This window comes from Lissotriton vulgaris, chromosome 1_1 (genome assembly GCF_964263255.1).
Source record: "Lissotriton vulgaris chromosome 1_1, aLisVul1.2, whole genome shotgun sequence".
NCBI classification, from domain to species: domain Eukaryota; kingdom Metazoa; phylum Chordata; class Amphibia; order Caudata; family Salamandridae; genus Lissotriton; species Lissotriton vulgaris.
In genome coordinates, this window is record NC_141685.1 from 434,949,985 (window position 1) to 434,977,940 (window position 27,956).

The 27,956-nt window shown below is 44.7% G+C and overlaps 1 protein-coding gene across 1 annotated transcript in view; it reads right to left on the reverse strand.

Annotated features, from left to right (window-relative positions):
• Nucleotides 1-360: 360 nt before the first annotated feature.
• LOC147747312 (cytochrome P450 2J2-like) overlaps nucleotides 361-27,956 on the reverse strand; it is a 307,172-nt gene continuing 279,576 nt past the window's right edge. Inside the window, exons 8-9 of the mRNA XM_086953059.1 lie at nucleotides 1,772-1,910; nucleotides 361-941 (exon numbers count right to left, since the gene is read on the reverse strand). Of these exons, the coding sequence (XP_086809185.1) occupies nucleotides 760-941; nucleotides 1,772-1,910 (321 nt within the window). The 3' untranslated portion in view covers nucleotides 361-759. The remainder of the gene's footprint in view (nucleotides 942-1,771; nucleotides 1,911-27,956) is intronic.

Here is a 27,956-nt window from a genome sequence, read left to right on the forward strand (position 1 = left end):
TGATCTACCACTTATCAACATGATGTCCTGTTCCTTACAACCTGTTGTCTTTATGAATAAAGCATCTTGAATTACAACCTTCCTGAGTGGACCTCCTTCACTACAAACCTCTTTTTGAACTCTCTTCCAGCAGATCTTAGGGACCATTTGGTCACTTTTGGTGATCAGACAACATCGAAATGCCCTCCGATTTTGAGCTTACCTGACATAAACTATACCCATGCTTTTAGTTCCCCTTACCTTCTCTCCACTTTCACTTACTGCTAAACATTGCTTTATCTGTTGTTGCATTATAAAGCACCAGTATACTTCATTAGTTCGAGAGTGCTTTAAAGAATGACACCCATGGAAAATGTGTTGCTTATACTTACTAAAATGTTATTCAATTATTTCCAAATGTGCTTGAGTTGATACAAAAACGAATCGACTGTGTCTGAGAACACATTATTTAGCATAAAATTTATTTTTAACATATCATGATAAAGTCAACATTTTCCAGGTGAACAAAAGGCAAAATGTTTCTCATGTTATTTTAATGAATATTCTGTTATCTTAGATTTTAATGTATAACATAAACATTAGCTTCGACTAAAACTGTCCACAGCTCTCTAGCTACAATGACGTCATGATTACTTTTAGTGTGTTAAAAGAATATATGCCTTCAGGGCTCCATTTATGATGAACCCTGAGACTCCACACTGGGATTTCCTGTGTAATACTACAAAGTACAGTTTGATTTGAACAAACTCTTTGTGGCTTTTAGCAGCGAGAAACAGCACAAATCTTGTAAGGAAGTGGATAGTTTGGCATTCCCCTTTTGTACTTTGAAGAATTGAAGTTAGCATTTGTAGGTGCCTTGAAGCTGAATCTCTGTAGAAGGGTGGCTAAGTAGAGGAACAACTCCATTTTAGCAAACTGTTCTCCAATACACACACGATTTCCTAAAACAACACAAATAAAGAATAGCTGTCAGCGGCCTCAGTTAATTCAGCGTCATCACCCTTCTTTACATACATATTTACCACAATCATATGATATATGTATTACCTATATTTCCTACCTTACACTTTGTGGGCACAATTTTGAATGTAGTATTATACTTATTTACATTTCAATTATTTTTTTAATGTTATGATACACATATATTAATTACAACTATTTCAAAGGACATTGTAGAAAACTCAGTAAACTGCATGTAAAAGGTTAAAAGTACATTCACTTTAAATATTTCCAGGTAGTCTCTAAAAAGAGTGTGCCGCAAAATAGATATTTTTAACTAGTGAAGCGCAATCTAAGGCATACCTGAGCCACAGATGTGCCATGCATATTATATATAGGTGCCTCGCTCCTCTAGCCCAATGGCCATACTCTCTGCATTTATCTGACTACTTCCCTGTTCATTATCTGCTTCCCCAGCCCTGATTAGGAGGGGGTAGTCTGCAGCACGATAGGGCATGAAACCACAGGACGTGGACATACGATAAGTGAGATGTCACTTATCACTTCTCAAAGACTGACCAACTGGGCCTGTGATAAGCTCATGGTGGACACACCACTCAGTGCTAGAAGTGTCCACACCGAAGCCACATTGTAGGAAGCTACTGCTGATGCTCTGTCTACAATGACTGCATAGCAGTGTTATAGCTCATCTATGTATCGGCTCCTATTGTAATTGTTTATAGCACTGCAATGAAATTTTGAAAATTCCCATCATAATTGCTTGTTTTTTCTTTTTACTAGTAAATAATCAAACAGGTGATTTGTTTCTTACCAAGAGAGAACGACACAAATGCTTCACTTTTCTTAAACTCGCCATTTTCTAGGAAGTTTTCAGGGTTAAACGTGTCAGGGGTTTTCCATTCATTCTTGTCAAACAGCAAAGATGTGAAATTTGGGATCACAACAGTTCCCTGAAAATTAAATATAGAATATTATTCTTTCCGCGACTCATCTTCAAATATAAAAAGAAAAAACAAATACATGAAAAGCTCTGCTGTGTAATTTCAGGATGGGAGTAGTCGGCAGAGACAATTAACTAAGACATCTTATAAAGGCAGAAATAAAGGAAGATTACTATTGCAAAACCAAAGACTAGACAGTGATAGCACATGCCACTGTTACTACAAGGCTTACAGTGCAGGGTCCGCCTTGTGTGACCTTCCTATATGACTGACCCATTGTCATCTCATTGTTTAATCAATAAAAGCAGTCAGGCATTTGTCCTGATCCAAACTCCCCCACCATGGTAGAAATTGAGAGAGAACGATTTATGGGGTTTTGGGGTTTTGGGCTCTTTGAGGAACGGAATCAGTAATAACAATACCATAAAGAATTTAATAAAATGATGTTCTAGCTAATAAATAGTTACGTATTTGTTAGTTTATCTGCGGGGGATAACAACATGGAGATGTTAAAAATAAATAGCAGCCATACAAATAATAAAACGTGCATAGTCAAGAAGTCAGCATTTTTATAATATTAATAAATAGTAATTTGCGGGAAATGAGTCAATTACTCTTCACTCTACTGTCCAAAACTCCCTTCTAGTAAAGAACTTAAAGTTGACTAGGGCATAAACACAAATATAGTCACAGATTTATTTATTTATTTATTTATCGATTTGTTAAGCGCAGTTGCTGCCCAGGGGCGTCCAAGCGCTGAGTTTAGACAGAGACGAAATTAATAGATTTTAACTCTTGACAACATTTACAGCAGGTAGTTAAGTTATCTAATTGGTCGGCACCACATGTTAAACTGAGGCCTCAAACATAATTAGCCTTAAGACATCAATCATCCAGGTCTCCTGGAACACAAAAACAAGAAACTTTGTGGTGCATACCAGAAAAGAATCATAACGTAAATGTTTGCAAAGATCCACATCATACCCAGCAGAGATAAAAGCATGGGTGAGCATGCGGTGGTCAATTTGTGTTAGGAGTGTGCTGGCAACTGTTGAATTTGTGTCTCTATTCCTGGGAGTGTGACTAACAGAGATTCCCTAGGTAACTACATCTAACTTAAGTGACCCTCGACCAAATCTAACGTGAGTGGGTCTAGTAACACTATTTTGTTTTACTTTCACAGTGATTTGTGCAATACTTTGTGTTTTCTTATTAAAACTTCCAATGGAGTCAAAATTAGGTGTAGGATTATGAGAGTAAAAGTGGTAATCCAGCACCCTGAGTCGCAACAGGATTTGATTCACAAAAAGCAGTGAGAGTGCGCAAACTGAACAAAATGTATGAGAGCACCAAAGTTGCAAGTAGTACGCACAAATCATAAGAGAAATGCTATGAGTGCTGAAACATATATTCACCTATACTTCGAAATGTGTAGTTAAGTTAGAGATTTCATATAAAAGTGGAATTATGTAGTAATGTGTGAACTGTATAACCTTATTAGACGTGATTAATCATGATCCATGTCATGTAGCTGCTAATAGAAGAATGACATGCTGCAAGGCATAGAAGGGAGCTGGCCTTATGGCTAGGCCAGAAGGGTAGAGACGTATATTCCTTTGCATTGACATGGATTGCACTAATGTTTTAATGATTGTTTATTCGTTGGATTTATATTCCATAGATGTGTTTTTATTAGTTAACAATAAGATGCTAACATGTTATTTTAGTTAACCTTTGCTAGAGTTGTTGTAGGCCTGAGGTAATAAAAAGGGTTTCTGATTTGCACGTACTGGTACAGGCCGAGCTGTGTCAGGAAATAAGTTGCAAACTTCTGTTAGAAGTCTATGGGAATGGAGATTCAGCCACGGATGTCTGTCTGCATATGTGAGGGGGATCCAATTAATAACTGGATGAATAGAGTTCTGTTCATGAGATTGGTGCAGACATGGAGGAGGGTTCAGGAATGTTTTAGGGGGTATCGGCGGGCCGGAGAAGAGTCTGAGAAGCAAGGTCAACGCTAACGCACGAGGCCCAAGGGAAGATCATCATGGAAAAAGCCAGAAGCGACACCACGTGAGGGGCGTCTCACGAGGGGCGTCTCAAATATTATTGTGTTTGTATTAGGGTCAGCACCCCGGGGTGGAGTTAGAGCAGATGCATGAGGACCCTTTAGAGAGCGGATGGGTAGGCAGAGAGGGGTCATGACTGGCGATCATAGGTTTTCACCTAGAGACTAAGTGTGGGTGATCTTCTTAGGAAGTCATTCACAGCTGACACCTTTTGATAGGTTGGGACTCTGTTAAGTAGGGATACCATCCAGAGCAGGGTAGGGACAGCCTAACCTGAAACCTTTCCCTCCTGCTGTAAATGACGGAGAGATCACAATATGTGTCTATGCTTGCAGCCCTTTTAATTCTGGAACTAGTCCTAGTTGTGTTCTTTGCTCGCCTAAGGGCCTTTCGAGAGCACATGTATGTAGTGGTGCATGTATATCTTTTGAATCTCATTTTGAGATGCCTGTACTTGCAGTTAACTTTGACTCTATAATAAATCTTTAAAAGCTAGAAGTAGTCTGTGGTTTTTCGGAGTCGAGCCCATTATTGATCAACTAACTTGGTATTGGATGCACTTTCTTTCCTCAACGACAGGCAATAAAGGTTCAGTTGACCAGAACGGGGTTTAGATCTATAGTGATAAGATAGAGATCTACAATCTCGCCCTTGCAGTTGGTAGCTATAGAGGATGGTTGCCTTCTTGAGGAAGGTGATCTAGGCCAGGTTAGATTACCCCAAGGCCCCTAGAGATCGATGACCGGAAGAACCGCCCGCCGAAGAAGGTCCGGATGACGTGAGACAGAAAAGCAGCAGTATCGGTCGAGAGTGAGTATAAAGGGTCATGCGTGTTAGATTGCGGTGTTTTTGTGTTGTATCTATGTTGTAATGTCTGGCGGAGTTGAATGCCTGTAGAGTGACTGCGGAACAGGTTGTGAGCGCGCGCAACCGGTGCAAATCTTATGCTCAAGGAGAGCTTAAGTGGTTCGGGTGTATCGGACATCCAGAGTAATTGTCAACCAGTGTGAAGGGGGTCATGAGGTACCATTGATCGCCCGCAAGACCGAGATAGGGGGAATGTAAGAGTGAGTGCGTGAGTAACGGACGCAGGTCGGAAGTTACTGTGTGTAAGCAACCTATCAGAGAGACGGAAGACATTTCGTCAGATGTGGTGACAATTACAGATAGACTGTGGACGTACAGTCAAGAGAAGTGACGGCTTGGTCGGAAGTAGTCATTTTTCGGTGTATGAATGGGACGCATGTGTGACCGGGAGACGAGCTGAGAAAGGAGGGGTGCTGCTGCGAAGCGGAGACGAGTGACGTCAGAAAGTGCCGCGCTGGGATTGGCCGGCCGGAGCAAGACCGCGCTGTGATAGGCCAGCTAGCAAAGCCGCGCTAGGATTGGAGGATAGTCATCAGGAAGTAAATAGAATAACAAGGCTGGAAATTGTACGTTTAATCATGAAGTGTTTTAAATGGTTAAGAGCGGCGTTTAAAAGAGAGAGGCGGAGATCTTATGATGGGGAAGAAGCCCCGCCGGAGGGTACGCCGGCTTATTATATGGCGACAAATGTTGGGTTACACACTATATTGTGGATTTCAGAGTGGAGTAAGATTACAGAAGGAAATGAGGAACTGACGTTCCCAAAGTACGGGACGTTCAGATTAGAGGTGCTACACCGATTAAAAGCAGTCATGACCTCAATGAGACCTATGCCTAGACCGACCCAGTTTGAAGCTCTCCATGCATGGATTAGGGCAGCGCACGAGAGGAACCTGAATAGACGACAAGAAAGGGTGAAACGATCGGTAAGAGCAGTGCAGGATGCCAAATGGGATGCGGATGCTAAAAGATGGAGAGTGAATAACCTAGAAGTAAATAAACTGTACCCAGTATTAGAGGTGGCAGGAAACAAGAGCCCATTCGAGGAGGATGAAGAGAGCGAGACAGAAGATAGCCTGATAAATAGGTTATTAACAGATAGACCACCCCTGTACAATAAAGAGGCAGGGAATGTCGAGCCATGCAGGGAAGGGGGGCCTAGCATAGGGGAGTATGGACCGCTTCCCACTACAGATTGGGATCCCACGGCGAGTAAAGAGTTGTCTCAACCTAGTCCAGTGCAGAAGGTAGTCGGAAGGTTTGTGGTACAAAGAGTGCCAGAAACGGAGTGTGCCACTTCCTACGCACTGCCAGATGCCCTGCAAGTACCTGTTACTATAGGTCCTATAGTATCGATTTATGACCCAGAGAGAGCAAGAGGGGAGGAACAGGTACGAATGGACAGGGAGAGAGCAGGGATGGCAAGGAGGAACGATACAATCAATTCCCCAAGTCAGTTGCCAAGACCAAAGGAGTGGAGCACCCCAGTACATACAGCAGTAGATACAACAGGAGATCCGGGGGGCCCTAGATGGCCGATGGACCTGAGGGGATCGGGACGGAAATCCTTCCAGGAGCTAAGCGAGTACATGAAGAAATGGGATGAGGCAGTAGAGGCTCACAAGAGCATCATAGCAGCGGAAGCTGGAAGGGAAAGCCAGGATAGCAGGACCCGGACTCACTGTGGGGCTGACGAAAGCAGTCCGCAGTAGTACGAGAAGGGTCAGGACGGTAGCGGAGACACTCGTCATACCAGGAGTGGAGGTAGACCAGACCTGGAAGACAGGAGCCCTGAGTGTGGGGGGGTGTCTCGCCGAATACACAGCGAAGGGGATAGGAGAACGCAGGAGTACGGGAACAGTTTTAAGTGCACCCACTATGCGTCTGGCAATAGTGGACAGAACGAGAGTTGCGAGAGGCCTCGCCATAACCCCTGTGACTACGGACATGAAAGCAGTCCTGGGGAGATGGGGAGCCGAGAAGGAACTTACCGAATCCTGAGTGACACTAGACAACGAGAGGATAGCGACAGGAGAGAGAACAACAGGGAATCCTACCAGGGAGCGAAAGAGGACAGAGAGAGTGGACAAAACGAGATTGGGGGAAACAGGCCTGTGTTTCATCACCTTCCAAGACAGGATGGCCGAGCATGGGACCTAGAGAGATGGGAAAGAGGGAGAACTCTCCTTAACTCCCCTGAGCCCAAGCGTAGGACTCGGAGTTGGGACGGTAGAGAGACTAGTGAACCCCCTAAGAAAGACATACTGTGAGCCGAGATAAAGGCCAAGAGACTTGATGTCGCCAGCCTAAAGTCAGATCTGGATGACATGGTGGATGGTACCTTGCCTCTAGAGAGGATGGAAATGTATGAGCAGGATGAGATACTGTTCATGGCAAAGGACATCACTCGGAAAGCGAGAGCGGTACATGAGAAATTAGTCGAACTGGCAGGAAAGTATATGGTAGACCTGTCAAGGACCAAAGCATTACAGGGTAACCATAGGCTGCATTATTCAGATCAAGACCTAGATGAGAGAAGAACAATAGGATTAAAAACACACATAAGGGAACTGATTACGGGAATAAGGACATGGAGAGCGCTGGATAAATGGGAAGAAAGGTGGTCCAAGAAAGGGACCGTTAGGAGAAGCATGCTTGGAATGACCCCAAAGGGAGGACTGCAGAGAGTAGAGGCATACCCTTTGCGTGAAGTTGCAAACGGGAACTATGTGCATGTGCCATGGAGTAGGGGGGATTTAGCAGCCTTTACCAACTCCTTCCCTAAATTGAGGGAGAACCCAGTTGAGTGGTACAAACAGGTAGAGAGGTTTGTAAAAATCTCCAAAGTACTGTGGATAGATCTGAACACACTGTTTGACATTGTGGTACCAGGAGACTTGTGGACAGCATGTAAGGTTAGTGCTGAGTGGCCCACAGCAGAACCAGAGAGAGATGCACGGACCAATGGACCGTCCGAGACAGTAATGGTAAAATACGAGAGAGTGATGACTTGGCTGAAAGACAAGGTGCCAATGCAGGACATAGATTGGGTCAAAATAGATCGAACTAGGCAGGAACTCAAAGAGACAGTTCATGAATATTATGAGAGATTGCTGAAGGCGTTTAAACAATATAGCGGGTTGGATGTAATGGACCCGAAAGACATAGGGCAGTTTGTGTCTAAGTTTGTCTTGGGTTTGAGACCGGATATTAGTTTAATGATTCAGCAACACTTGATTTGTTGGCAAAATAAACCTTTGGATGAAATTCTGAGATATGCTAGGTACTGCTGTGATGAGATAGACTCAAAGGCAAAGAAGTTAAAAGAAAAGCTGATGGTGGTACAGATGCAGTCAGCTGGTAAGGGTGGACAACAGCAACAGCAACAGGGAACAGGGACTGGGGGTAAGAAACAGTATAGTCAGAACAAGAGCAATGAGGAGAACTCCACCTTTAGACCTAGGATAGACATTGCGGCATTGAAAAAAACGACCCGATGCCACCAGTGTAACGAGGTGGGGCATTGGAAACGCGAGTGTCCCTACAACGTGGAAATTGGAGAACAAGAAGTAGAGGAGGAGGAGGTTCAAAGCACTCCAGGAAGAGGGGTAACGCAGTACCAAGGAAAGGTCGTCAAAGGGGGGACCCCAGCTCCGCGAGCCCAGTTCCCGCAACCACCCAGAATAGGGACAACGGGAAAGACCTATAGACAGATGCCTCTGTTCGTAGGAGGAGAGGAGTGCTATTACGTTGATCCCTTAACAGGACAGAGAGTAGAGAGAGAAGACTGCACCCTCGGGGGAGCCTTAGATGTGGACCAAAGGGGACCCTACGTTGAGGCCGAAGTGGCAGGGTGCCCCACGACCTTCTTAGTAGACACAGGAGCCACCCGATCCACGATAAGATCAGCCGCAGTTCCAGGCCTGCCTATGTCTGGAGAGACAATCCATGTGGTGGGGGTCGCAAACAGGAGAATAACAAGCCCATTGACAGAACCAGTACAGGTGAAAATAGGGAAGTACAGCGATGAGCATCAGTTTGTGGTTTGCGATTCTAGTCCTGTATGTTTATTGGGAAGAGACCTTTTGTGTAAATTATATTGTACAATATATTGCACCCCGCAGGGAGTGGAGGTATTAACAAATGATGATGACGCTGACTTCAAAGTCGCAAACTCAAGAATATGTGTGGAGCTGTATCCCACTTTGACAGTGGATGAGCTCCCATGGGATCTAAGGGAGACCGTGGCACCAGAAGTGTGGGATTTCACTGGTGAAGAGATTGGACTGGTAAAAGGAGTAGACCCAGTGAAAATCGTAGTGAAACCGATTGCAGGAATAAAGCCCGTGATCGAGTCCATGATTAAGCAGGGAATACTGAAAGAAATCGTGGGTAGTCCGTGTAACTCCCCGATTATGGGTTTGCAAAAACCAAATGGCAAATTCAGGATAGTGCAGGATCTGCGAAAGATTAATAACATAGTTGTCTCATGTTGTCCAGTGGTACCGAATCCATCAGTAATATTGTTTCAGATACCGTTCCAAGCCGAATGGTTCACTGTGATAGATCTTTGTCAGGCTTTCTTTTCGATCCCCCTGGACGAGGAGAGCCATTTCCTTTTCGCTTTTAAGCTGGAAGGTCGTGTATTAACATGGTGTCGTATCCCCCAGGGGTATACAGAGAGCCCATCGATCTTTAATCAGCTGTTGAAGAAAAATCTTGAAAGTCTAGTGCTGCCCCAGAAGTCAGTTCTGGTCCAGTACATAGACGACCTTCTAGTGGCGTCAGAAACTGAAGAGGCTTGCAGGGAGGACTCCATTGCTTTGCTAAACCACTTAGCTGCAAATGGGCACAAGGTGTCCCCGGGAAAATTGCAGTACTGCCTGACAGAGGTGCAGTACTTGGGGCACAGAATAGAGAAGGGGAAACGGAAGGTGTCCCCAGCCAGAATAGAGGCGATCATGAAGATGAATGCGCCCAAAACACAGAGAGAGGTCAGGATGTTCCTAGGGATGGTGGGGTATTGCCGACAGTGGATAGCGAACTTTTCACTGAAAGCAAAACCCTTGCAAAAACTGACGCACAAGGAGGTGAGTGATCCGGTACCATGGGACAAGGACTGTTTGATGGCGTTCCTGCAGCTGAGAGAGGACCTGTGTCGTGCTCTTGCTCTGGGAATGCCTGATTACGATAAAATATTCTTGCTTTACTGTTGTGAAAGAGAGGGTTGTGCTTTGTCTGTCTTGGTCCAAATCCATGGGAATGCCCGTAGACCAGTTGCCTACTTCTCGGCTACCTTAGACCCAGTAGCCGCAGCGTTGCCCGGATGTCTCAAATCCGTTGCTGCAACAGGTGTCAGTATTGAACGTTGCGAAAATATTGTCATGGGACACCCGTTAGAGGTGTATGTGCCGCATTCTGTTGAACTGTTAATGACCAGGACCAAAACACAGCATCTGACCAATAGCAGGCTCACGCGCTATGAGCAAGTCATTCTTGCTGCAGAGAACGTGACCCTCAAGAGATGCTCTGTTTTGAACCCTGCCACCTTAATGCCACTCCCAGGTGACATTGATGATGATGTATGTACAGACCATGATTGCCTTGATGTGACTGAACTATGCACCAAACCGAGACCCGACATCGTGGATGAGCCACTGACTGACCCCGATGAAGTTTTCTTTGTCGATGGCTCATGTGTAAGAGACGAAGTTGGGCAGTTGAGAGCAGCTTATGCTGTTTGTACAATTACTGGAGTTGTGGAAGCCGGATGCCTGGAAGGAGTACACTCCGCTCAGGTAGCTGAAATTATTGCATTGACGCGTGCCTGCCTGGCAAGCAACCAAATTCGAGTTACCATATACACCGACAGCCAATATGGTTACGGGGTAGTTCATGATTACGGGCAATTATGGTCTCAAAGGGGTTACATGACTTCTTCAGGTTCACCCATTCGTAATGGAGAGTTCATACGTTTGCTGTTAGAAGCTTTGCAATGTCCAGCGGGTATTGCAGTTGTAAAATGTACCGCCCACACCAGGAATATGGACTTCGTGTCACAAGGCAATAGATATGCCGACGAAGTCGCGAGATATTGTGCAGAACAAGGGTACTCTTTCACAGAGGTGGAGGTGGGCGGAATAAATGTGAGAACTGAATTAGCCATGATATTGGAAACTGTAGACACTTGGGACGAATTAAAATGTATGCAAGAAAATGCATCCGATTTTGAAAAGCAAACTTGGGAAACTGCAGGATGTGTGATAGGTGAGGCGCATTTCTGGGTTTCAGCAGACGGAAGAGCGGTGTTGCCCAATGAGATGGTGAGCCCAATGGCCAGACAGATACACGGTCCAGTACATCTAGGGAGAGATGCTATGCTGAGAGTTTTCAGACAAACCTGGTACAATCCTAAGTTCAGAGTAGCAGCAGAAGCAGTGTGCCAGCGTTGTGTGACCTGTCAGCAGTTGAACGTAGGAAAAAGAACACCAGTTACGTTGAGTCACATAGGGAGGTCTGGAGGTCCATTCAATAGGATGCAAATCGACTTTATTGAGATGCCAAGGTGCAATCACCTTCGTTATGTCCTGGTGGTTGTTTGCATATTTTCCAGATGGGTCGAGGCATACCCTACACGCAGGTGTGACACCCTCACAGTAGCCAAGTTACTGCTTAGGGAACTCATTCCGCGATTCGGGGTACCGGCCTCTTTGGAATCAGATAGGGGAACACATTTCAACAGCGAGCTTGTGAAAATGATTTGTGCGGCCCTGAACATAGACCAGAAATTGCATTGTAGTTATCGACCAGAAGCATCAGGAATTGTGGAGCAGATAAATAGCACCATCAAGTCCCGAATTGCAAAAATGTGTTCGTCAACGTCCCTGAGTTGGCCTGATGCTCTGCCATTGGTCCTTATGAGCATCCGTAGTACCCCAGACAGAAGAACGGGACTATCACCGCATGAGGTGTTAATGGGGAGGGCAATGAGATTGCCATCAGTACCAACTGCTGCACTGTTAAACATCACAGATGATATGATCCTGGACTATTGTAAGGGGCTGTCTGACGCCATTCATTCTGTGTCCCTCCAGGTGCAGGCTGCCGAGGTTCCGTCGTGCCAGGACCTGTGCCATGCCCTGGAGACTGGGTGCTTGTGAAGAAGCACGTAAGAAGAAGCTGCCTAGATGTTCGTTGGCGTGGGCCCTACCAGATCATCCTGATCACGAACACTGCAGTGAAGGTGGGAGGCCTGCCCAACTGGATCCACGCGTCTCATACGCGGAGGGTTCCAGCACCTCTGGAAGAAACAGCTCCTCTCTCGGATGGAAGTCCAGCTGCGGACCGAGAAGCCATAGAGGGGGCCAGCCAAGCTGTGGAGGTGCAAGAAGAAGAAGGGAACGTGTCTGACCAAGCTGAGGACGGTCAGTACAACAGTGAAACGGACGACGCTACAGAAGGAGGAAGCAGCTGGGAGTACGAATCAGACACCGACCAGTCTGAAAGAGAGCGCGAGCAAACCAGAAGGACAAGGAGCAGAAGGGTAAGGCGTGGAGAAGCCAGTTGGCCGCAAAGAAGGAGTTCTAGCCTGAGGTCAACTCCAGAGAGAACCCTTGCTCCAATATCGGAAGACTCAGACCCGGAGGAAGGTGCTCAGGGCGCTGAAGCACCAGATCTGAGAAGGTCAAGGAGAGTACGTGTGCCTAACAGAAGATACGCCACCCCTGAGTGGTCATATCTGGTGACAAATGTCTTGGGAACGAGAGACAGGGAGGATACGAGCGGTGCTGGTGACCAGCTCTGAACCCATCCTCACAGTGGAAGTACAGCTGTTAGTGCCCGGAGTCGAAGCAGAAGGGTCACTAACGTTCACACTCCCCAACCCTCCCCGCCTAAGCAAGTTAAAGCACATGTTTTTCACCGAATTGCAATTCCCCGACTTTGGAACGAAGATAACAAGTCATGAAGAGCACATTCTTCGTCTGGAAATATTGAACTATGCTATCCGAGCTGCAGGCACAAGCCTGATTGTAGATGCTTAAAGACTTTGTAAATAAGCAAGAAAAAGAAGATCACCTAGCGCCTAGGAAGCAGAGAATCTTAGGGACCTTCCTATTAGTTGACGGAGAAGGGCTAGGGTTGTCTGTGTTAAAGCTTTAAAAGACTCTGCAAAAGGAGATTGCCAGCTTCCAATTGTGTGGTTCTAAAGACTGAAAGATTAAAAGAGACTGTAAAGGAACAAAGAAGAAACGAATTTTGAGTTGAAATAAGAAAGAAAGAACCATACTGTCTGAAGAAATGGAGGCCGGTAGCCCAAATCGTAGAGCCAAATGTATAATAGGCACACTAATAGTAGGAGTGATACTTCTAATAGCTTTAGTAGTTACTGTATCATATGTAAAGGGACATGAGAGTGAGGCAAGGGTAGCAGACGAGAAGTCTGTAGTGACACCAAAACCCACTGTTGCTGGTAAGAAAGGGGAAAACATACAGGAGAAAGCGTTATTAGCAGCCGAAGCCCGTAGGTTACACATGGATGAGTCCCAAGGCGACTATAGGTCAAATGCTTATGCCAAACTTTTGTATGAATACGTGGATGCCATGGAGGTCAAAGATTGCTACGTCTGCATGCAACTGCCGGCGTCTGTAGATGAAGGCATTAGATATCATCACCTCCCGTTGACATATGGCATTACATGTAGCTCATTGCTTAGTATATTTTACGGAAGAGATAGTTTTGAGTATTATTTCTCTAACTATGATTCCGTGTTACCAGAGGTCCCAAATTACAAGCAAATGAACAAATGGGACTACTGGAAGAGTGAAGACAGATTGGCCAAGTTCTTCATTCCTTGGGATACCTTAGATACTTCATATGCCCGCAGAAATAACCTGACATGCAAAGTGTCAGAAGTCGAAAAGAAGTTTATAGGGCAGGTGGATGATCGATATAGAAGGCAAAAGATTTTGAAAAAATCAGGACAATGGAAAACAGATTGGACCGAGGAAGAGAAGGCACACAAGAGAAAGGGTAGTAGTGGTCCAATAGCTTTGGATAAAACGCAGAGAGGGAAGTTATGTCTTCACAGAAGTAAAACGTACTACGAAAATGTATTCGTAGGAGAAGTCAGTTGTGAACATGCTTTTAGATTAGAATATTACACTAAGGATTTCTTGAAAGGAATGCAAGTGATTCCAAATGTATATTTTGTATGCGGAAGAAATGCCTACGTGAGACTACCTGACAATTGGTATGGATCATGTTACTTGGCAATTGTCTTTCCCAAAATATACCATGCCCAGGACTTAGAGATCATCGAGGGCAAGGCCTCGATAAGAGGGAGAAGAGATCTAGGAGATGCAGAATTAGTTGGAGATGTATTTGGAGCTGCATTTCCTATCTTAGGACTGATCCTCAATGATGTCAAAATTAGGCGATTGGCAACAGTCGTAGACAGGTTGTCTGCCAGCACTGCTAGATCCTTAATGCTGGTGGAAGGAGAGATGCAATCGATAAGGGCCATGGTGCTTCAGAACCGTCTTGCATTAGACGTCCTGCTAGCAAAAGAAGGCGGAGTCTGTAAGGCTTTGAAGGTCCAGGAATGTTGCACTTACATTCCAGACAATTCAAAGCTTCTGGAGAAAGTCATTATGAATATAACTAATATTCACAAAGAGATCGAAGACCTAACTAAAGTGAATGTTTGGGAAAAAGTGGGTCATGGAATGGGCGAAGTTGGAGGTTGGTTTGCCAACCTAGGGAAGAGTTTTGTATGGTATGTGCTGAAACCTATCATCATAATAGTGATCTGTGTGATCCTGTTGTGGGGATTGGTGAGGTCATACCAATGGTATAGATCAAATAGATTGGAGAGATCCAGGAGAGAGCAGTTACAGAGATTGGCTGCAATGCAAGACAATCAGTACCGGAGTCTGAGGGCTCTGGAAACGCAGAAACGAGGGGCATTAGCAATTAGTTCAGTTTAAATGTTGGTGATGACCCCTAGAGGTCATCAAAGGGGGGAACTGAGAGAGCGCAAACTGAACAAAATGTATGAGAGCACCAAAGTTGCAAGTAGTACGCACAAATCATAAGAGAAATGCTATGAGTGCTGAAACATATATTCACCTATACTTCGAAATGTGTAGTTAAGTTAGAGATTTCATATAAAAGTGGAATTATGTAGTAATGTGTGAACTATATAACCTTATTAGACGTGATTAATCATGATCCATGTCATGTAGCTGCTAATAGAAGAATGACATGCTGCAAGGCATAGAAGGGAGCGGGCCTTATGGCTAGGCCAGAAGGGTAGAGACGTATATTCCTTTGCATTGACATGGATTGCACTAATGTTTTAATGATTGTTTATTCGTTGGATTTATATTCCATAGATGTGTTTTTATTAGTTAACAATAAGATGCTAACATGTTATTTTAGTTAACCTTTGCTAGAGTTGTTGTAGGCCTGAGGTAATAAAAAGGGTTTCTGATTTGCACGTACTGGTACAGGCCGAGCTGTGTCAGGAAATAAGTTGCAAACTTCTGTTAGAAGTCTATGGGAATGGAGATTCAGCCACGGATGTCTGTCTGCATATGTGAGGGGGATCCAATTAATAACTGGATGAATAGAGTTTTGTTCATGAGATTGGTGCAGACATGGAGGAGGGTTCAGGAATGTTTTAGGGGGTATCGGCGGGCCGGAGAAGAGTCTGAGAAGCAAGGTCAACGCTAACGCACGAGGCCCAAGGGAAGATCATCATGGAAAAAGCCAGAAGCGACACCACGTGAGGGGCGTCTCACGAGGGGCGTCTCAAATATTATTGTGTTTGTATTAGGGTCAGCACCCCGGGGTGGAGTTAGAGCAGATGCCTGAGGACCCTTTAGAGAGCGGATGGGTAGGCAGAGAGGGGTCATGACTGGCGATCATAGGTTTTCACCTAGAGACTAAGTGTGGGTGATCTTCTTAGGAAGTCATTCACAGCTGACACCTTTTGATAGGTTGGGACTCTGTTAAGTAGGGATACCATCCAGAGCAGGGTAGGGACAGCCTAACCTGAAACCTTTCCCTCCTGCTGTAAATGACAGAGAGATCACAATATGTGTCTATGCTTGCAGCCCTTTTAATTCTGGAACTAGTCCTAGTTGTGTTCGTTGCTCGCCTAAGGGCCTTTTGAGAGCACATGTATGTAGTGGTGCCTGTATATCTTTTGAATCTCATTTTGAGATGCCTGTACTTGCAGTTAACTTTGACTCTATAATAAATCTTTAAAAGCTAGAAGTAGTCTGTGGTTTTTCGGAGTCGAGCCCATTATTGATCAACTAACTTGGTATTGGATGCACTTTCTTTCCTCAACGACAGGCAATAAAGGTTCAGTTGACCAGAACGGGGTTTAGATCTATAGTGATAAGATAGAGATCTACAATCTCGCCCTTGCAGTAGCAAACAAATTTAACTGTTGTAGTTATAAGATGCTTTGTGTAACTTCTATTTACAAATAACACTTATAATGTGGGAAGCTACAAAACTCTAAACATTGACAATTGATGCAGAATATGAAGAACTTGTATGTGATTAATAAAAGTATCATACCTGTTACCACTAAAGTAGATTCATGCCAGTAACAAATGTGGCCATGACAGTATGAGAACAATTAACACCATCAAATTTGACACATTTGTCATATTTCCTAAAGGTGAGGGCAGTAATTAATTTGTAAAAAAAAAAAAAAAAGTGGCAGTTGCAGAAATGATTCTTAGGAAGCCACGGCCCACTTCTGTCACTTGTGTGGCCAACTCTGACCCCAGACATTCCTGATTCCCATCGATGTTTCTGGGTCCCTTCCGAGGGCATGCACAGATACCACCCCAAGGTTTCAGTCAGTGCTCACCCTACTTCCTTGGCAGTTGTTTGCTGGGAACGGAGTGACCAGGGGCCAGATGTACGACTGTTTTTTGTTGTCGCAGAGAGGCATTTTGTCCTTTTACGACCGCAAAAAACGGTAGCACAATGTTCCAACCCTATTTTGCGAGTCGCTAATGTAATAGTGACTCGTCAAATAGGGTTAGCGACTTGCTATTAGGAAGGGGCGTTCCAAGGGCGCCCCTTCCAAATAGCGACTCTGAACCGTAACTAAGATGGAGTGACCTCGCATGTAAGTGATAATAGTGTGATGATGGAATGGGAGATTATTGTGGATCAATATGCAGACAATGCGGGAGTCGGAGCCATAGTTTGAAAAATATCTATGGTTCCCCTAGGAGGCCGCAAAAGTGGGAGAGCATTGAGGGGGAATGTGTGTTTCCTGCAGGAAAGCCACTGTGGCGACCTCTAATATTCCAAGTGTGGTGTGTGAGGTCATCTCGCTGCTTATTACCTTCTGTCATTTAAATAGCTGAGTATCAACGGGCGTGTCAGAGTCGGTGTGTAGAATCCCAGCATGTGATATCTGGCTTAAAGAGAACAGCATAAAGAAAGAAAAGAAAAAGGACAGATAAAACAATTCAAATAAACCCATTGCCCTAACGCCCCACCCACACTGAGCCAGAGGGCATCAGCAACTCCCAAATAGATCAGTGATATCAACATAGTACATGGAATACTCGTAGGTGGGTGAGGAATGCCATAGGGGACTATGTGCTATCTGAAACAAGTGTTATAAGCTTATTCAAATATGGTGAGGATACACAACAAGAATGTTTCTTTGGGGACACCGAACCATGGGGGAGAGATGGGGGTATCCTAGTGTGGTCAGCGTGGAATCACAGAGTTCAACTGGGGTTAAACAGGTCAGCACTGGAGGGCATGTTCAGCTCAGGGGAGGAACATTCCTGAGTATTACGGATCTGAGAAGGGCCGCCAGTTCCCAGCTGTTTACAAAAGGACACAACTTAGGCCGGAGTGTCAAAGAATCTGGCTTTGTTATTCTCCATGACCCGGAGCCTGGCAGGGTACATCATACCGTATTTGAGTCCATGTCTGTGGACATGGTCTTGACGTCGTTCAACTTTCATCTGACGGCCTGGACAGCTAATATGAAGTTGGGAGAGATGGAAACCGTTGTATTTTGATATTGCAGAGGTGATCTTTCACACACCAGGCAGAGCATTGTGTCCCGGTAATTTAAGATCCTTGCGACTATAGGGTGAGGAGAGGCACCTGTAGGGGGGCAGGAGCCCAAGGATCTGTGTGTTGTCTCAGCAATAAAAGTAGATGAAAAGGATCCAGAACCGAAAAGTTCAGTGAGTAGAGATTTATCAAACAGTTCCAGTGGACCCACATTCATTGTTTCCGCAATGCCTGTTATTCGAATATTGTTTTGACGTGATTGGGCTTCAAGGTCCTTGTTCTTAACCCCTTAAGCGCTGCGCCCGTCCAGCGGCCGTAGGCACCACTACCTCGGGAGTGCTGCCGTCGGCCGTTGGACGTTCCAACTGCACCTGCGCAATGGAACGTTCAGCACTGGAGCTGGACGTTCCAAAGCAGCTAAGGTGTTAAAGGCTACTGCTTTTAGGAGGTGCTTTGTTTTCTCCAGGTGGCGTGCCATGTTGGTCGTTTTACCTTCACCTCCAGACATGTGGTACTCCACCGTGTCTAGGCGATGACCATGTCACTCCAGATTCTCCCCCATGCGATCCAGACAGGAAACCAGGGCATCAAAGCGTGTGTCCAAGGCGCCAAAGCCAGCCCACAGCTCTGCCATGATTCCCGCATTGCAATCCAGTGGGTCAGGGGGTGGTGCAGCACTGCGGTTTCCCTCCATGTCGGATGATGCCCCAGATCGGTCTGTGATCTTGGGGGGCTCAAAAGTGAGTCTCAGCTGCTTAGGGTCTCCACGGTCCATGAGGGGTGTGCAGCATCACACACAAAGGATCCCTGAAACGGGTAACTATGATAGAGTTGATCAGTGTATGTTAATTGAGAGTGTCTGGGAAATGTGGCAGGCTCAATTTGTAAGTGAGGACCCAATGCCTGGGGGGTCCGTAGGGAGAAACGCATAGAGGGTCTTGTAAATCCAAGGAGTCCCAAGACAACATACTGTATGCATGAAGAGGATGGTTCAGGTATGTAGAGTCGCACCCAGGGCAGCAGTAGACCAGCAGTGAGAGTCTGGTAAGTGATGGCCAGAGGGGCCTCAGTAGGTAATTTGGGGGGCCATGGGTTGACGCTAAGGGCTCGACACCCCCCCAAATCCAGCCAGGTGCTGGAGAAAATGAAGCAAGTGCAGTAGTTGATTCAGGGTTGCTCAGCAGCTGCCCCTCTGGCAACAGATGAAGGTGGGTGCGGGTGCCAACCAGGTAAGGGACAGTATGATGATTTTGAGCAAACGTAACTGGGGCAGCTCTGTCCTGCATGGGTATACCCGTGGCCAGGGGGGAGTTCAGGCAACCATGTAAGACAGGGGGTAAAATAACAAGGCCGGGGAAGAGGGTCCATCGATGTGTGGGGAAAGTGTGAGCTCAGCAGGGGAGCTCCAGCCTGGTCTCCCACCACATTACCCAGCAATGTCAGCCTCTCGGGTGGCCCAGGTCGGCAGGAACTCCCACCTGCGACCAGAAGCACCCCTGCAATTTCAATCAGCAGTCGGCCACGCCCTTGGTGGCCAATGGGCAGATTGGTCATGCGGTTTGTGGCTGCTGGCCAAAGTCAGCCCAAGACGGTGGTCAGAGCCTCTCGATGCCACCTAGGCATGGTCGCCAGAAGGTGGGGCGCTTCCCAGTTGCTATGGTAGGGCGAGGGTAGGCCTTCTAGCAGGGAATGGGTGGCCACCAAACAGTTGTTCCCGGTGAGCAGGAGAGTGGGGCCCAGCAGGGATTCTGCCACCCTGGCCTCAGGCTCACCAGTGGCCCCTGTCGTCGCAGGACCTCTGAGGCGGGCTGGGCCACGGCCACCTCTCCCAGCAGCAGCAATGTGCGGTGACCCCAGCAGGCCCCGATGGTCAGTTTCAGGTGGTCACTACAGCTCCCAGGAGGCAAGGGAATATTGTTCTGTGTTTCCTCGTTTAATTATGGAGGATTCAGTGTTGCATAGCCATCAGATGGGGGCATAGGCTCTGGAGCTTCAGAGCCGAGTGGCCATGTCAGTCAACGGCTTAGCTTCGTCCCCCGGGGCGGTAATTCTGACAACGCCTATCCCAGCATTATCGACACTGGGCCTATTGGTATCTCTTGGGCTTAAAGGGGGAAAATGCCTCTTAATGAGTTGAACACAGAAGGTCCACTTACAAATGGAGCGTTAATGAGAATTATCGCACACAATTTCCCAGCAATTTCTCATTTATTCTAGCAGTTTCAGGTAAAGATTTTTTCTGCTTTTAAGACATCAAAGTCCACTGTTGAAACAACACATATCCATTAAGTCATGTTTCCAATTCCGCTGGAGTTGGTAAACATCTAAATTTCCACTTAACAAACTGATTCAACTGAAAATCTTGCAAAGGACATACTTAACACGCAACAGGTTGTGGAAACATCTGCAATTCCCTCACTGATCTGCCTTAATTGCAAAACTCAACCAGGGTTGCTGGTGCTTGCCCTCTGGAAATGCCAAGTCATAAAAGAATTCTGGAGCTGAGTTCTGTCTGCGCTGGATTCGTCCTTGGGCTGCAGTGTTCCTGTGAGTGTACGTTGATCATTCTACATATGAATACCAATCTAGACAACAATAGATGCAAGTTGTTGTTGCTAAGATTGTGTTTGATGATCGCCAATAGAGACATAGTAAGTAAGTGGAAATAGTGCATTATACAGCCTGGTAGAGGGATGTATGACGGAACCAAGCATTCAATTGAAACGCATTATATAAACGCTTAATACTTGCCTAATACAAATAATTGAAAACGCATATGCCTTTACCCTTCATGCTTCAACAACAATGTTCATTGTAAAGGCATACGTGGCAAAGGCAATGCCTGGTAATGGCATTCGCGTTGTAAAAGCCGCGTTGTAAAGGTTATGCGTGGTAACAGCCATTTTGTAATGGGCGTTTCCCCTAGTGAACATATTGGAAATTCAAAAAGAGCTGAGAAGATGTAGGCATGGCTGTAAGGAAGTGTATAGATGGAAAAAATGGATTGGGTTATATCTGTTCATTAGTTTATTCAAAAAGATTTTATTGGATGTTGTTTGTCCTACACTATTAAATTCAATAAATAAAATGTGCTATAAAAACATGACCTCCTAATTTGTCATCTGCCAATAAGAGGTAAGGAATTAGCCTAAAAGTACTAGATTGCAACAAGTGATTGGCTAAACACAGAGGGCTGGGGGTGGTATTTAACTGGCATTCTGTGCTCCCATCTCTGTGTATCATGTATCCCTGTATGCCCATTTTTCTCTGTGCTCCTTTTGTCATTATGAATTTTCCTATCTGTTTTACTCCCCTTCTCTGGGTACTTTTTGTCTCTATCTGTTGTGTCTTTCTTTGCTGAGTTTGTTTCTTATGTTATTTCTGTCTTTGCTCCTTCTGTTTGGTCCCCTCTCTCAGTGTCTGCAGTCTCTTGGTACCTCTTTTGTGTGTTAATTGTGCTTCTGTGGTTGTAAGCCATTGTATTCATTCTCTGCCTCTCGTGATGTCTTTATCTCTTCTTTTTCTCAGTGTACATTCTTTATCACTTTTTAATGTTAATGTAATCAATAAACAATGCAGTTGCGCTCATCTAAAAATTAATACTACAAGCGAAACAGTGGTTCTGTCACTCTTACAAATCAAAAATTATTTATAAGCAATTATGTCTCTTCAAATGGATGAGAACAGATATATCGACGATGTCATCTTAATCTGGCAAGGAGATCTAGAGAGCCTGGTCAATTTCCACACCTGGATCAATACACGTGATGAGTGGCTAAAGTTCACCTATACAGCCAACAAAAAACAACTAGATTTTCTAAACATCACTATTTATGCAGAGGGTCAGACTTTGCAAACTAAGACGTACTACAAACCAACGTCAAAAAATATCCTACTCTCTTTTCAAAGCTTTCATCCCAGACAACTAAGGGTCCCTTATAGCCAGTTCCTGAGGCTACGCATGAACTGTAGCAAGTTGTCTGAATATAAACAACAAGCCAATGACCTGAGTGGAAAGCATGAGGAAAGGAACTATCCCAAAAGAATCATTGATAAATGTAAAAAGAGAGCCCGGAACCAACATAGGGACGGACTTTCAGAATCCACACTACGAGAGCCAGAACCTGATGTTGTAACCTGTGTAATGACCTACGGCCCTGCCAGCAACAAACTAAAGAAGATTGTCACCAAAAACTGGAGGATCTCAACTTCAGCCAATATTCAGTGGCCTAAACCTAGGTTTGCGAACAGAAGAACTTGCAACCTTAAGGACATATTAGTCCACTCGAGACCTCCTATGAGAAAACCACCTGCAGTCACAAACTCACCGTGGGACACTAGCCCAGTTATTGGTCATTACCCATGTGGGTCATGTTCAGTATGTCCTTTAACTAAAGTCACCAAAGAGGTACAGTTACTGCGTGACTTGAGATGGAAACTCCTAAATCACACAAATTGTAATACAAGCCATGTGATCTATATGATCACATGTCCTTGTGGAAAACGTTACATAGGAATGACCTGCAGAAAGATCAAGCAATGCCTATGTGAACACCGAAGCAATGTCAAGTGTAAGAAGATGATGACGAAAATGTCCAACCACTACTTAGAAGCAGGGCACACAGTCAATGATCTTAAGTGGATAATTTTGGAAACTTTGCAAAACAAAGACCACAATGCTGAAAGGATCCTCTTTGAAAAAGAGCAACGGTGGGTACACAGACTTGGCACGGACCAAGAAGGACTCAATGACAGTATACCATGGGGCAATATCTATAAATGAACAGTAAAAACAAAGGATACAATCACAACTTGCCAAATAACAAAACAAAAGAAGAAAAGCACTTGGTCTAACTCGATATTTTTATTCATGTACTTGGCCTTCAGTAAAACCTCTGAACATGGAGTTAGTTAATTAAATTACATTTTTTGATCCTTGAACAGGAGTGAATTAGGTGCAAAAACACCAACAATAGGTATTATTGTGATCCTGGGTCTCTATTGGTCTAAACCAGTACTGATATTTTTGTAACTTAATTATATTTTTGTAACTCAATTATAGTTTGAATTTCGAGTGCACATATGTTAAACATTTTACAAAAATTCCCTGAATTATTTTGCACTCGTACGAACTAAAAGACAGACCGCCATTGGCCTTCAATAGTCTGTCTACACTTTCTTCCTCTTTTCCAACAACAAATACGTGACCACGGAACCACAACCTGTTTCCGGGACCGGCGTTGGCAGAGTCCGTACAAGCAGAATGACGGAGTGACCGAATGTAGGGGAGAGAGCAAACTGTAATGTATCCTAAAACTTTAAACTTTTACTGAACTATCATTCATTGTCGTAGCAGGCCTCCCTGACCCACCTGGATCCTGATTAGGTTTAACATAACCACAAACGAAGGTATGTTATATAATGATATCAATTTGCTCAATGTGGAGAATACGATTATTTAATCTGGCGCATAACTCCATCCTAAGCCTGTACTTGAGAAACGCCACTTCACCCTCACTTAATGTGTATAAGATGAAACAGATAGCTAGCCACTAGTGAAACTCAATCAGTCCAGCACTTAACTGAACCCCAGCCGCCCACAAGAAATGAACAGCGGTCATGAGTGCTATTAACAATTAAGTCTCCGTGTACATTTGAGCGAAGCACACGCTGCCCAGGGTAAAAATTAAAAACCTGAATACCACCAATGATATTTTGCTAACTCACCAGTCATTGATCAGCAAATGACCAGATAACTTGTAAATCACAGGGATTTATATATGCTATTTCGCCAAATATGAGAGAGTTGACCCTAACCTAGATTTAGGGTAGTCAGTTTGAAGTATTGCCATTTTTTAGTTGCTACGCCACTGTGCGTTATGTGTGTTCCTGGTATTTATAAACCAGTCGATTAGTCCTATGTGTTTCCCTATACCCTTTTCCCTTTGTCTAGTATGTCTGGCGACTAAGGGCTGAAACATGTCGACCTATACCACATTTTTAGTGTGAAAGAGTCATAATCACTCTTGTTCACCTACATCATTTTTAAATTTGCCTCCAGAAACCAGAACTATTAAAAATATTTGTCTGGAAGAGAGAGACTTTTTACAATTTTCACTTTATCACGTCACAGTCACTATCAATGGTCACTACTGTTTTTAACAAAGGGTATTACCTCCTGGCGGAGGTTGCATAAACCACTAAACCCCATGATTATGCAGACACGTGTGAGGGTCAGCGGAGAATCAAGATATACCGCTTAACATCGCCACTTCACGTGCATGAGGGTTTTTTATTGGGACTAGAAAGAACCATTCCCGCATACCCGATGTTATGCAGGACAAGTGATCCTTCCCTTTTGATTAGACTATGTAGATTTAATGAACACTTCTCTGAATTAACGTCAGTTCTTGTTACATACTGTAGTTTCGAATGTTGTGATGTCACTTACATGATTTAACTGAGCTGTACTTGAGACCATAATCTTGTTTACCTTTGTTGATTATGCTGTTCACAAAATTGCATAAAACTTTAATAAAAAGATTAAAACAAAATGAATTGCATGTCTGCTGTAGGACACGGTTGAGGTGTACTGGCACGGCCATGTGTAACTCATTGCATGATTATCACGTTTTGTTTGTAGTACGTGGGTGAGATAGATGGAAAAGCTCCTTCCAGCTGATTAGCGCCATCTTAACGCGGTCTTAACGGTCTTAAAGTGGTAAATCTTGACATGGTGCTGGTACATTGTTACCACTAAATACGCAATCCAATCGATATCATAATCACAATTCTTTGCAAATACAGTTAGTAATTTTAGTAATTTTGGAGATAAAAACTGCTACAGCATTTCTGCCCTGGATGGGCTTGACACCCCCATAAACATAATAGAGATACTTTTCTTATCAGACAGCAATGCCATATTTGCGTAATATTAATGTTCCCTGCAGAAAGTATTAATGTGGTGGCAAAGTGATAAACAATCATCATTAAGCCCTGGATGGGCTAATCAGCCACTTTTCTCAAATTAGTATCATTACCTCTACTCATGTTCCCAGCATGCACAGCATCGTCAGCTGCCACGTGCAATATACAATGTGTAGAGCCCTTCTGTCTCCTGCTATGGGTGTGTCCGGTAAACAATAACATTCATGAATTTATGAAAAAAATAAAGGGAAAGAAAAAAGAAAAAGAAAAGGAAAAAGAAAGTGAAAAGGAAGAGGAAGAAAGAAGGAAGAGACGTAAGATATACAATTCATCCGTAAGCAACTCCCACTAGCAAGGATGAGAAGATAAATCTGCGTTCTAACAATTACTAGCGGACCAGGGCTTGTTGGGTAGCATCATTCCCCATATGTGCCAAAAGAAAAAACACGTTCCACCTCCTTGATCGTGAAATCAAGCCCACCACTGTCACTGGTTCAAAAAACGTTATTCCAGCACGGCTAGTAGCATAACGCATTTTGACTCCATTGAATCTTAATCATAGGCATTGCCATAAATGGCTACTCATTGGTTACATGTATATGTGGTATTCATGGACACTGACAAGGGACACAATGTACAACTTAGTAAACAGTAACAGTAAAAATTTGTAATCAGGATACAGTGGCTTCCTTCTAATGAAGTTATTGCCATGGTCAATCCGAAGAAGATTTCTCCTTTCACACTTTCAATTGAGCACACTGTACCTAGGTCCTCACTTGTACTGATCTTGACCCCTTCCAGGCTCATGACGAGCTGGGCTCGTCATGAAGTAGCCTCCTACCAGGCTGATGACGAGCCCAGCTCGTCATATTCAATGGACTTTTGAAAATTCCAGCACAGGAGGAAAATATCACTAGCAGCGATGGTGTTAAAAAACCCCATCAACCACAATGCCTCATTCCTGTGTCCCAACAGTCAATTAATTCAAGATCTAGTACAACAAATGAACCTACAGCTGACTCTAAGCTGAGCACATCAATCATATAGTCCCATATAGAGCTGAGTCCTATGCCAGCCAACCATGGGACCTGCTGCAGCTCAGTCCCACTGGAAATCCAGAGACGAAATTCAATACATAAGTGGAGGCAGCATCAGGGAACAAGTCACAAACTGGTCACTTTGTTTCAAAAGTTCTTTATTAATCTTCATAAAAACACTGGACAACAGCCAACGCGTTTCGTTCCTGTAAAAGGCACTTCCTCAGGGGAAAAAGTATACATGTAGACTTGTAGAGTGGACCCAGAGTATTGGCCTTGGACGTGATAATCCCAATCCTATTTTCAATCACAAGAACCACGATCTCAATTGTATCTGTACATAGGCGCAGTTAAACAATCCCTTGCGTAGGCTGAATCTTCCGGCTCAACAGAACACAGCCTATATCAAAATATCGTAGTGTCGAAAAGCAGAAGTCCGTAGACGGAATTGTAGTGAGGGAACTAAGTGTGGCAGTCCCACAGTATATAAAACAGCTCCAAGTCAAGGTCAGAAGTAAATTGCGAAGAATATGACAGAAGGAACAAGTGAAGCTACAGAAGTCCACACCATACAGAAAATCTTTACTGTGGGTCCATAAATTAATATCCAAAGGAGATCATGATTAATCTCAGATGATGGAATCCTCCTGTCCTCACGCGCAGAGTCACGACGCCACAGTCCGGAGTATCCGAATATTTCCAAATGACCAGTAATGCTTAGGAACCCCAAGCCTAGCAGACCGGGGCTTGTTGGTGTCATTCCCCATATATGCCAAAAGAAAAAACACATTCCACCTCCTTGAGCGTGAAATCAAGTCCACCACTGTCCACAGTTCAAAAAACTTTATTCCAGCATGGCTAGTAGCATAACGTGTTTCGACTATGTTGAGTCTTAATCAGCCAGCCTGCAAAGGAATTTCGAGAAACGTTTTGAACTCAGCCAGGATTTGCAGGGAATTATACCTAGCAAGCTGTGCCTATGTTTATGTATATATCGAGGGGGGGACCGGGTCCTTGGGAGAGCCAGATTTAATTTTACTCACAATATTTGTTACATTGTCTAGTCTTATGGAAGGGATCACATTCAGCGAGTATGGACTTGCTCCAGGCAGGATATCCTTAGATCTATTATTGCCAGTTTTGGGGGACTGGTAGCACGTTATATAGATGTTCTGAATTTTTTCGAGAAAAGAATCTGCCAATTCGTTACACCGTGATGATAAGGGTTCCAAAGTGGAGACCATTGAGGATGGTTCAGGGAGGGTTTTTACACTACGAAACATTGTGCATAAAGAATTAGCAGAGCATTTGATTTTTCCTTTGGAGTATCTTATTTGTGATTTTAAGTGTATTGGCTGTTTAGACTAAGATAGGTCTTTTGAGCTGACTGGTCAAGGTCAGTAGGATAAAAAATGGTCAGACCAAGTGACTTGAGGAGGTTTTAAAACTTTTAGCGCCTTATCATTAGAAGCTAGCATCACCAGCCGACACCCATGGACCCTTCAGCTGTCACCGCTGCCGGCACACCTGCAGCACCGCCAAGAACACGGATCCAGCACAACCCGCCCACAAGAACACAACCGAACCGGAGACCCTGCAATGCATCCTCCTCAACGTCCGATCCCTCCACAAACAGGCCACAGAAATCTGGGACCTCCTCGACAGCACCACCCCAGACGTAGCATTCTTCGCCGAAACCTGCACTAACACCCCCTCGGGACCGGACATCGCCATCGCCATCCCCCAAGGATACAAGATCTCAAGGAAGGACCGCCCCACCCACCCAGGAGGAGGAATCGCCATCGTCCACAAATCCAGCCTCCGCCTGAGCACACTCCCTGACGAGTCCACAGAACTGATGGAACACCTTAACTTCAAGATACTGGCCAGCCCCACCGCCACCCTCCGAGGAACCCTCATCTACCGACCCCCTGGACCCCGCGGACCCTTCACCAACTCCATCACGGACATTATCTCCCCGTAGGCCATCGCATCCACCAACTACACCCTGCTGGGAGACCTCAATTTCCACCTCGACAATCAACTGGACCCCAACACCACATGCCTCCTGGACAACCTCCACAAC